At 44.6% G+C, this 12,769-nt stretch overlaps 1 protein-coding gene across 1 annotated transcript in view; it reads right to left on the reverse strand.

Moving 5' to 3' along the window:
• The window catches only part of LOC109873378 (serine/threonine-protein kinase 32A), an 85,698-nt gene that overhangs the window by 70,443 nt on the left and 2,486 nt on the right, over nt 1-12,769 (reverse strand). Inside the window, exons 2-4 of the mRNA XM_031808329.1 lie at nt 12,343-12,600; nt 6,297-6,352; nt 4,634-4,785 (exon numbers count right to left, since the gene is read on the reverse strand). Of these exons, the coding sequence (XP_031664189.1) occupies nt 4,634-4,785; nt 6,297-6,352; nt 12,343-12,394 (260 nt within the window). The 5' untranslated portion in view covers nt 12,395-12,600. The remainder of the gene's footprint in view (nt 1-4,633; nt 4,786-6,296; nt 6,353-12,342; nt 12,601-12,769) is intronic.

Genomic DNA, 12,769 nt, shown 5'->3' on the forward strand with positions numbered 1-12,769 from the left:
AGAGTAGCTGCTGCCTTGGCAGGAACTAATGGGGATCCCTAATATACCCCAGGAAGAGTAGCTGCTGCCTTGGCAGGAACTAATGGGGATCCCTAATATACCCCAGGAAGAGTAGCTGCTGCCTTGGCAGGAACTAATGGGGATCCCTAATATACCCCAGGAAGAGTAGCTGCTGCCTTGGCAGGAACTAATGGGGATCCCTAATATACCCAGGAAGAGTAGCTGCTGCCTTGGCAGGAACTAATGGGGATCCCTAATATACCCCAGGAAGAGTAGCTGCTGCCTTGGCAGGAACTAATGGGGATCCCTAATATACCCCAGGAAGAGTAGCTGCTGCCTTGGCAGGAACTAATGGGGATCCATAATAAACCCCAGGAAGAGTAGCTGTTGCCTTGGCAGGAACTAATGGGGATCCCTAATAAACCCCAGGAAGAGTAGCTGTTGCCTTGGCAGGAACTAATGGGGATCCCTAATATACCCCAGGAAGAGTAGCTGTTGCCTTGGCAGGAACTAATGGGGATCCCTAATAAACCCCAGGAAGAGTAGCTGCTGCCTTGGCAGGAACTAATGGGGATCCCTAATATACCCCAGGAAGAGTAGCTGCTGCCTTGGCAGGAACTAATGGGGATCCCTAATATACCCCAGGAAGAGTAGCTGTTGCTTTGGCAGGAACTAATGGGGATCCCTAATAAACCCCAGGAAGAGTAGCTGCTGCCTTGGCAGGAACTAATGGGGATCCCTAATATACCCCAGGAAGAGTAGCTGTTGCCTTGGCAGGAACTAATGGGGATCCCTAATATACCCCAGGAAGAGTAGCTGTTGCCTTGGCAGGAACTAATGGGGATCCCTAATATACCCCAGGAAGAGTAGCTGTTGCCTTGGCAGGAACTAATGGGGATCCCTAATAAACCCCAGGAAGAGTAGCTGTTGCCTTGGCAGGAACTAATGGGGATCCCTAATATACCCCAGGAAGAGTAGCTGTTGCCTTGGCAGGAACTAATGGGGATCCCTAATAAACCCCAGGAAGAGTAGCTGCTGCCTTGGCAGGAACTAATGGGGATCCCTAATATACCCCAGGAAGAGTAGCTGCTGCCTTGGCAGGAACTAATGGGGATCCCTAATATACCCCAGGAAGAGTAGCTGTTGCTTTGGCAGGAACTAATGGGGATCCCTAATAAACCCCAGGAAGAGTAGCTGCTGCCTTGGCAGGAACTAATGGGGATCCCTAATATACCCCAGGAAGAGTAGCTGCTGCCTTGGCAGGAACTAATGGGGATCCCTAATATACCCCAGGAAGAGTAGCTGTTGCCTTGGCAGGAACTAATGGGGATCCCTAATATACCCCAGGAAGAGTAGCTGTTGCCTTGGCAGGAACTAATGGGGATCCCTAATATACCCCAGGAAGAGTAGCTGCTGCCTTGGCAGGAACTAATGGGGATCCCTAATATACCCCAGGAAGAGTAGCTGCTGCCTTGGCAGGAACTAATGGGGATCCCTAACAAATACACATACAAATATAAAAGTGAGTGCTGTGCTGCTGAGTCGGGCTCTGGCCAGGACACAGAGTGCATCTGTCTGTCTGTCTGTCTGTCTGTCTGTCTGTCTGTCTGTCTGTCTGTCTGTCTGTCTGTCTGTCTGTCTGTCTGTCTGTCTGTCTGTCTGTCTGTCTGTCTGTCTGTCTGTCTGTCTGTCTGTCTGTCTGTCTGTCTGTCTGTCTGTCTGTCTGTCTGTCTGTCTGCCTGCCTGTCTGTCTGTCTGTCTGTCTGTCTGTCTGTCTACTGGACTAAAGACAGGACTACAGGACTATAGACAGGACTACTGGACTACACACAGGATTACAGGACTACAGACAGAGAGTACACAGGACTACAGGGCTTAAGGACTACAGACAGGACTACAGGACTATAGACAGGACTATTGGACTACACACAGGATTACAGGACTATAGACAGAACTACAGGACTACTGGACTACACACAGGACTACATACAGGACTACATGATTACAGACAGAGACTAGACAGGACTACAGGACTACAGACAGGGCTACAGACAGAGAGTAGACATGGCTACAGGACCGCAGACAGGACTACAGACAGGGCTACAGACTGGACTACAGACAGAGAGTAGACATGGCTACAGGACTACAGACTGGACTACAGACAGAGAGTAGACATGGCTACAGGACTACAGACAGGACTACTGTACCACAGACAGGACTACAAACAGGGCTACAGACAGAGAGTAGACATGGCTACAGGACCACAAACAGGACTACAGACAGGGCTACAGACAGAGTGTAGACATGGCTACAGGACTACAGACTGGACTACAGACAGAGAGTAGTCATGGCTACAGGACTACAGACAGGACTACTGTACCACAGACAGGACTACAGACAGGGCTACAGACAGAGAGTAGACATGGCTACAGGACTACAGACAAGATTACAGACAGAGAGTAGACATGGCTACAGGACTACAGACAGGACTACTGTACCACAGACAGGACTACAGACAGAGAGTAGACATGGCTTCAGGACTACAGACAGGACTACAGACAGAGTGTAGACATGACTACAGACAGGACTACAAACAGAGAGTAGACATGGCTACAGGACTACAGACAGGACTACTGTACCACAGACAGGACTGCAGACAGAGAGTAGACATGGCTACAGGACTACAGACAGGACTACTGTACCTAACACAGGACTACAGACAGGACTACAGACAGAGACTAGACATGGCTACAGGACTACACACAGGGCTACAGGACTACTTTCTCATGCACACACACACCAGATGGCACATTCATAGATTTCTAATTGCACTGCCATTCAGGAGACGAGTCTTTGTTGTTGCTATGCTGAGTGGCCGGCATATACAAACACCTCATCTGAGAGCCAGTCACAACTGCAGTGACTGCAGGGAGGGGGCAGGGCAGGAGGAGAGTGGGAAAGGAAGAGAGGGGGACGCTGACTGTCGTGTCGCCTGATTGCTCTGCGAGTGCAGCAGGTAATCTCCCACACTATGACATGACCTTGAGCTCTTCACTCAGGACAATCATAACTTGACCAACTGGGCAGCTGAGCTGACCTAAGCACATCTTACAGGGACATCTTCCACTAGCTCGCTCCAAGCGTTTAAAGACCCTGCCAAAAGCATGACCTTCTTCCTGACTGTTTTTTTATTGGATTTGTTGTCCCACACAGCAAGCATCGTTTGTTTGTCAGACGGCTCCATTCTTCTACTACAGGCTCCACTACTGAACGTTTCTGCTTATTATCCTCCAAATAGTAATTAAAAGATTCAGTCATAGATAGTGAGTCCCTGCCAGCTGCCGATGCTGCCTGCAATAATGAAGAGATTTCCAGACAGAGGAGAGAGAGAATGAGAGAGAGAGTGATAGAGAGAGAGAGAGAGAGAGAGAGAGAGAGAGAGAGAGAGAGAGAGAGAGAGAGAGAGAGAGCGAGAGAGAGAGAGAGTGATAGAGAGAAAGAGAGAGAGAGACAATGAGAGAGAGACAGCGAGACAGCGAGAGAGAGAGAGAGAGAGAGGCATAAAATACCTGGAGTTCTTCAATGTCAAATTAGGAACGAGTCTAAACTATTTCACATTACTGTTAACAGCAAAATCCCAAATAACCGCGCCTGTGTATAAATATCAGTCATCTGAAGTAATTACCTCAGCTTGGGTAACTAAGAGAGGAACAATACAAAATAGAAAAAATTAGCAGCCATTCGAGCCATTGAATGGTTGAATCCCAAACTGGACTACAGGAAGCATGGCAGTTATTGTTCTTCTTTAGCCACACTTGTCAGTCCCTCAGTCCTCCACTCCACTAGCCTCTTCTCTCATCCGAGTCCACACACAGCTAGTTATGCGGCTGGTCTCAAGTTAGTGCCTTTCCTTTTAGACGCTAACCTCTCCAAGGTGATAAGAGCTGTATCGAGTGCCAAAGACACTCAGGAGCTTTAGTGGTCATCAGCTCCTTTTTAGGGGTCGATACTCACTGGTTTTATGAGCCTATCTCTATATAAGGCAAATATGTGGAAGGAATGGAGCTGTGAAAGCATTCAACTGGTCATAAATGTGCAGTGAATGATTAATAGTGATTCTTGGTGATTCATAGTGAGAGATCAACCAACTTAAAGACAATATGTTTTTTGATGACTAACATCAATATACCTTTACAATGTACTTACTTCAATAAGCCAACACAAGGCACTACCCACAGGATTTTCAAAGACAAATTGAGATAGTCTGAGGTTTTGTTCTACTTCATTGTATTGTGTGTCCTCCGCATTCTAGACGTCAATGTCTTGGCTGGGCAAACACGTATAGATGTGAGATTGGCAAGCGCATTCAAGCTTCTGCCATTTTCAAGGTGAGAGTCCTCTCGCTACAGATAATTAACCACAATATCCTCATAACACTTGTTCCTGGCAATTCCTGTCTTCTTTCACACACACACACACACACACACACACACACACACACACACACACACACACACACACACACACACACACACACACACACACACACACACACACACACACACACACACACACACACACACACACACACACACACACACACACACACACACAGACACACACAGAGACTTACCAGAAGTTGACAAGGAAGGGATGCTCGAGGTTCCGCATGATCTGCATCTCCTTGAAGACATTGCGGACCTCGTTCCGCTCCACACACTTCAGTTTGTTCATGTACTTCATGGCGTACATTTTCTTTGTGTCCTTCTTCTGCACAATGCACACCTAGAGAGAACAGACAATAGCTGTGCATTCATCCTGCTATGACTTTACTGAATGTGTTTCTTACTGACCATTGCAGTGTTGTTATATGTAATGTATGTAAACACAAGCTGTAAGAAAGCGCATCCACAGACTGTGAAAGTTGAAAACAACTGTTCTATTGCGCATTAATTACCTGACACAACAACAACAAAAAGTCACAACATGAAATGTCGGTACAAATTCATAATTGTCAATAGACAACTTATTCGTTCGACATGGTGGGATCTTTTGTGTTTGTAAAATTAATTAATTGATAAATGGCGGTGGAATACTTTTATTTGTAAATATTGATATAATAACCATCATATCTAAGTGAACTTGGAGTCATGTGATGATATGGTGTGTGGCCCTCCCACTACGACTCGGAAAACCATGTAGTTTATTAGGCTACAGATTAATGAAATTATGATGAACTTCACAGGCTGGTGAATGTGCTAGGTGACAATAAATAATGAGGGTCTGGTGACATGATGATCGGCTGCTTGGCTACCGTTGTAACGGCTCTCACTGGTGGTAGAAAAAGTAGACGAAGGCGCAGGGTGGAAAGTGTTCATGATTTTAATTAAAAAACCACTCAAACAAAATAACAAAATCGAAAACGAAAATGCACAGTTCTGTCAGGCAACAGTAACTAAACAGAAAACAAGATCCCACAACCTAATAGTGGGAAAAAGGGCTGCCTAAGTATGATCCTCAATCAGAGACAACGATAGACAGCTGCCTCTGTTTGGGAACCACACTCGGCCAAAAACAAAGAAACAGAAAACATAGAATTTCCCACCCGAGTCACACCCAGACCTAACCAAACATAGAGAATAATAAGGATCTCTAAGGTCAGGGCGTGACAACCGTTTAATGAATAAAAACAATCTTGCACTCATCCATAATAATCTAATGTAGGCCAGCCTACTGTTCCTGCGAGCTTTTGGCTAGAGCGCACGTGCCAAGTTCAGAGTGGGGACATTTTTGTGACAAAACCATCTGTAGATTTGAAATGGAAACCCAATTAACTTGTATTTTTTTATTTGGTACATGGGAATTTAACTGCAAAAGGACTTTCTATGTGCACTACGTCATCACTCACAGCCTTTTATCCTCAACAAGTCAATTTGATGAAAGCACATCTCTGGTGGGAAAATGTGCATCTTGTTTTTGTGGACATCTTTGAATATTTACATAAAAATCTTGTCGCCAATTGGATGGAAACCTGGGTTCCCCTTGTCAAGACATAAAAAAGATGATTTAATGTGTAGATATCTAGTTACATAATAATAGCAATTTAGCCAATCATAATAGCAGCTTCAATACAACCTGCAACAGACTAACCACTTTAATTAGACTTATCTGAGATGCTAGGGCTAAATTCTGTCCTGAAACTAAATGGTGTGTGTGTGTGTGTGTGTGTTTGAATGATAAGAAGGTCACAGTAGGTAGCTGCTCCTTGACTCAGCAATTTACTAAAACTGACTTACCTTCCCGAAACTTCCTTTCCCGATAGCCCTTAAGATTTGGAAGTGATCGAAATGAACTGTGGAAAAAGAGGAGCATCTGCTCATTTCCATATCAGGGAAACAGCATCACATTAAATCACTATCTTGTTTCTGAATAATGAATAAAGTAGGTATGAAAATATCAAATGCCAATGAAATGACATTAAAAATAATTTACAGTCAGTGTCCTTTTTAAAAGCCTGCGAGGTAGCCTTATAGACTAATATGTAAAAGGTTCTAAACAGGAAGTCAGCTGTTTCATTCAGCTCATTATAATAATGCCACAATCAGATGCAGACAGACTGCCCCCTTGATATAAAATGAACTTGGGGAGAGAAAGTAGAGGCAGTTTACATTATAGCCCAGAAGAAGACAACACACTTTCACCAAAAAATGTAAAGACGTTGCATGTTTTCCACTGAACAGAATAAACATTTCCGTTGACTCTCAGCACTTTCCTGCTCTGATCCTTACATTTTCCCTCACCACGTACACTGATTACACTCTCTCCAATTGGAGACAGTTCAATCTTTCCTGCTCTGAGCCTTACATTTTCCCTCACCACGTACACTGATTACACTCTCTCCAATTGGAGACAGTTCAATCTTTCCTGCTCTGAGCCTTACATTTTCCCTCACCACGTACACTGATTACACTCTCTCCAATTGGAGACAGTTGTGGCCTATTTTCACAGCCATGGTAACAGGGACAGAAGGTTATCCCTCTCTCTTTCCACCGTCTCCCAGGGTGCCATGCAGCTGCCGCCCACTCTCTGTCCCCCTTCATGTGACCTGGCCGGTGCACCCCCCCCACCGAGCAGCAACACCCCACATCCCGTCGGAGCAGATGGATTGGATGCGACAGGTAATTATATGTTCAGTTAGTCATGTATCAGTGGCACTTCCCCTCTCCGCTAGTTGTGCTTCACTGTTTACCAGCCCTGCTATTAAAGAAGCACATGGGGCTTCCTCTCTGGAGTGGATATATCATAATATCCCTCGCTTCAGGCTCTGAGCCTAACTGGATGTGATGGGGGCTTAGGGTAGGACAGCTGTGGTCTGACTAGGAGGAGACAGCAGAGCAGTCATGTTAGGTGCAAAGAGGCTGCAGTGTCAGTTAGTTACTCTGTCTATCTGTCTATAACGCTGTCTGTCTGTCCGTCCGTCCGTCTGTCTTTCTCTCTCTCTCACTCACACTCTCTCTATAGAGAGGCTATAGCGGAGCCTCACGTACACTGCCGAGCAGCCATGTCTAAGGAAGTCATGTGGTTGCTGTGGCGACTGAAACAGAACCCATGGGTCCCAGTCAGACGGAGCGTGAATAAAGCATGATCACCAAACGGGCGTGTCCAGGGGAGAGAAACAACGGATGGACGGACAGACGGACGGACAGACAGACAGGGAGGACAGACAGACAGGGATGACAAATAGACAGACAGACAGACAGACAGACAGACAGACAGACAGACAGACAGACAGACAGACAGACAGACAGACAGACAGACAGACAGACAGACAGACAGACAGACAGACAGACAGACAGACAGACAGACAGACAGTGAGGACAGACAGACAGACAGACAGACAGACAGACAGACAGACAGACAGACAGACAGACAGACAGACAGACAGACAGACAGACAGACAGACAGACAGACAGACAGACAGATAGGGAGGACAAACAGACAGCTAGGGTGGGGAGGGAGAGAGGACAAGGCACAGCTTTAGCATGATGGTTAACAGGACAAACAGACAGCTAGGGTGGGGAGGGAGAGAGGACAAGGCACAGCTTTAGCATGATGGTTAACAGGACAAACAGACAGCTAGGGTGGGGAGGGAGAGAGGACAAGGCACAGCTTTAGCATGATGGTTAACAGGACAAACAGACAGCTAGGGTGGGGAGGGAGAGAGGACAAGGCACAGCTTTAGCATGATGGTTAACAGGACAAACAGACAGCTAGGGTGGGGAGGGAGGGAGGACAAGGCACAGCTTTAGCATGATGGTTAACAGGACAAACAGACAGCTAGGGTGGGGAGGGAGGGAGGACAAGGCACAGCTTTAGCATGATGGTTAACAGGACAAAGTCATGTCCTACCTGTAATACGTAATACACATGACATGATTTTGGTTCCAGGGACAATAGCCAACTGAGTAATACGTTTTTTAAATCCAGCAATCAATGTCACATTGAATCCACCAATCAATGTCCCAGGTATTACATGACATCATCAACAGCAACATCATCAGTCCCAGACAGCTGCGGTTATATTCGACCATTATTACCACATCTCTACTGCCGAGTGATGTTTTTAAGATTACCCCAGCGTGAGTCAATAAATCATCTCGTCCAGTAATTTACTTCTTTATTGTTGTGATCACTAACTGAATGTGTGTTTGCTGTAAACAGGAACACTTCATTCCCATTCTTAATAGTCTCATAAAGCACTCAGTCCTGTTGATGTACTAAATCTGTCTCTCTGTCTGTCTCTGTCACTCTGTCTTTCTCTGTCTGTATGTCTCTCTCTCTCTCTCTCTCTCTCTGTCTGTCTGTCTGTCTGTCTGTCTGTCTGTCTGTCTGTCTGTCTGTCTGTCTGTCTGTCTGTCTGTCTGTCTGTCTGTCTGTCTGTCTGTCTGTCTGTCTGTCTGTCTGTCTGTCTGTCTGTCTGTCTGTCTGTCTGTCTGTCTGTCTGTCTGTCTGTCTGTCTGTCTCTCTCTCTCTCTCTCTCTCTCTGTCTCTCTCATTATCCCTGTCATTATCCCAGGTGTCCAGGCAGTAAATGTGTGTCATTGGAAAAATGAACACACAACTGCAAGACATGTCAAAGACATAACAACAACGTCAAGGAGCACTCCAGTTATTTTGACCTCCCAAGTACGATTCTGAGTCCGACATGACTTTTATTTCTGAGGTGATGACTTTGTTCATAATGGGTAACTTTTCCTTTCTAACAGGTTGATCGATGGCAGAAGCTCAAATCACAGGAAAGAAAACATTGAAATACGTCTATGACCATTAGTCTGGAAACGGCATTAGATAACTATGTGCCTCGTGTCACAGCAAACCATGTCCAAAGTGTACGTTCTAGAAAAGATTCAATTGTAGAGATAGAAATAGTACACTCTGTATTCTGTCTGTCTGTCTGTCTGTCTGTCAAAGCTGACCTACCAATAAATCAGTGGAGGCTGCTGAGGGGAGAACGGCTCATAATAATGGCTGGAACAGAGCGAATGGAATGGCATCAAACACATAGAAACCATGTGTTTGATACCATTCCACTGATTCCACTCCAGCCATTGCCAAGATCCTGTCCTCATCCTGTGCAATAAAGAATCCTACGCTTATGCTCTGTCACCTTCATTAATATGATAGAGATGAACATTTACAGAACTTGTTAGTCCATCGATGAATCTCTTCTCTAGTCTATACTGTGACAGTAACTGTATTCTAGGGAGTGAAGAAGGTTAGCTGTAGAAACCGTACATCATCACAAAATGTAAAACACCCTCAGATGACATATACTTCATTATGTCAAATATAGAGAAAAACATAATGGCTTTAATTAAAGAGGGACCCAGTGAGAGGCCTTGAATAGCTAATGTACTCTAACTCTGTAGACTCATTGGGGTTTAAATTCATCTAGAGGATATTCAAAGATGTTGAACTCCACTTACAGTACCTAGTATACACTGAGTATTCAAAACATTAAGAACACCTGCTCTTTCCATGACATAGACTGATCAGTTGAATCCAGGTGAAAGCGATGATCCCTTACTGATGTCACTTGTTAAATCCACTTCAATCAATGTAGATGACAGGGAGGAAACATCTTAATAATTGATGGACATTTCTGTAGGGGTTGATAATGTTTTGGAAAGGGAAAATCAAGTTTGAAATTTCAAATTGGAAATTACAAACTTCAGAAACCTTTTTAAAACTCAAATACACTACAAGCTTTAAATTTCCTGCATTACAGGAAAGTTATAATGCAACAGAGTGATCAAATTAAGATCCTACACCATTGCATTGTTCAGAAACACATAGCTAACGTTTAAGACTTAATGTTAGTAACTGTGGATTTACCGATGCTTACATTTCTGTTTATTTATCTTCACCTGTTTGTTCAATCTGTCATATTCATTTTGGTATAGAGGCTACTGGAATACACTCAGAGAAGCTTATACAGGCAAAGACAGATCCAACAGGATGAATATCAAATAATCCCCATTGCCCACTTTATAACAGGTTGGCCTGGGTCATTACCAAGGGAGAACGACTGACCCCTCTCATTGGAGCCATGGAAGTGGAAAGCTGACTGTGGTACTGCATAGTAAATGGGAAAATTGCAATCTTCGTGGTGAATCTTCATGTAAATGAAAAAATGTTTTGAAGACATTCATTGGTACCAATAATTGGCTTCTAATACACAAGGTGTACACTGAGTGTACAAAACATTACGTTGCACATCCTTTTGCCCTCAGAACATCGTCAGGGTATGGACTCTACAAGGAGCCGACAGCATTCCACAGGGATGCTGGCCAATATTGACTCCAATGCTTCCCACAGTTGTGTCAAGTTGGCTGGATGTCTTTTGGGTGGTGGACAACTCTTGATTCACAAGGGAAACTGGTGCGTCTGGCACCTACTATCATATCCCGCTCAAAGACACTTAAATATTTTGTCTTGCCCATTCACCCTCTGAATGGCACACATACACAATCCATGTCTCAACAGTCTCAAGGCTTAAAAATCCTTCTTTAACCTTTCCCCTCCCCTTCATCTACGCTGATTGAAGTGGATTTAACACGTTTTATTTGTTATTTTATTTCACCTTTATTTAACCAGGTAGGCTAGTTGAGAACACCTTTATTTAACCAGGTAGGCTAGTTGAGAACACCTTTATTTAACCAGGTAGGCTAGTTGAGAACAAGTTCTCATTTGCAATTGCGACCTGGCCAAGATAAAGCATAGCAGTTCGACACATACAACAACACAGAGTTACACATGGAATAAACAAAACATACAGTCAATAATACAGTTGAATTTTTTTTAACAAAAAGTCTATATACAGTGAGCGCAAATGAGGTAAGATAAGGGAGTTAAGGCAATAAATAGGCCATGGTGGCGAAGTAATTACAATATAGCAATTAAACACTGGAATGGTAGATGTGCAAGTAGAGATACTGGGGTGCAAAGGAGCAAGATAAATAAATAAATACAGTATGGGGATGAGGTAGATAGATGGGCTGTTTACAGATGGGCTATGTACAGGTGCAGTGATCTATGAGCTGCTCTGACAGCTGGTGCTTAAAGCTAGTGAGGGAGATATGGGTGCTGCTATGGTGACCAGTGAGCTGAGATAAGGCGGGGCTTTACCTAGCAGAGACTTGTAGATAACCTGTAGCCAGTGGGTTTGGCGACGAGTATGAAGCGAGGGCCAACCAACGAGAGCGTACAGGTCGCAGTGGTGGGTAGTGTATGGGGCTTTGGTGACAAAACGGAGGACACTGTGATAGACTGCATCCAATTTGTTGAGTAGAGTGTTGGAGGCTATTTTATAGATGATCGCCGAAGTCGAGGATCGGTAGGATGGTCAGTTTTACGAGGGTATGTTTGGCAGCATGACTGAAGGATGCTTTGTTGCGATATAGGAAGCAGATTCTAGATTTAATTTTGGATTGAGTGACATCAATAAGGGATCATTGCTTTGACCTGGATACACCTGGCCAGTCTATGTCATGGAATGTTTGTACACTCAGTGTATATCCTTCTTGAACAGACTATTTTAAAATCGCACATAGAAGAAGTTATAAGGATAATTTAGTTACTCAATGAGTAGGAGCAGCACTGAGGTAGCCTTCAAAGTCACTTCCCGGAGTAACTCAAAATGAGCATGTTATGTCTCATGAGACCCCATCTTAACCGACTTCATTTGGCTTCAATGTGATATTGAGTCTTCACATAGGAATGAATGGTGTCACGTGATCGATGGCTTTGTCCATTTATAAACAGTCATTGGTCATTACTCACTCTCCTCTGTGTCATCGGTGACAGGAGCCTTGTTGGACTGTCCCAGCCCCATGTCTGTTCCCGTATTCCCCAGCCAAGCAGGTCCCTTTCAACTCAGCATAGAATAGCTCTCCCACATCCAGGGAGACATAGCCTGGAGCCTGGGCTGGACCACCCTACCTAGATACACCAGTCCGTGTATTGGAACTTGGCCACTCTTCTCAGTACTACACGTAGTGGTGTGACTCTATCTCTGACCACCCTCAACAGGAGCCCAACCTATATGGGAGAAAAGCAAACACATACGTATGGTTTGAGACAACACATCATGGTAACGCTCTACTTGTGTTGGGTGGAGAGATTGTCAAGAGATCTTCTTTCCGATTGTGAATTTGCCGAATTCTTCAAAAGAGTATAGACTACTTTCATATAACCATAAGGAAGTTGC

This window comes from Oncorhynchus kisutch, linkage group LG28 (genome assembly GCF_002021735.2).
Source record: "Oncorhynchus kisutch isolate 150728-3 linkage group LG28, Okis_V2, whole genome shotgun sequence".
In the NCBI taxonomy this organism is placed as follows: Eukaryota; Metazoa; Chordata; class Actinopteri; order Salmoniformes; family Salmonidae; genus Oncorhynchus; species Oncorhynchus kisutch.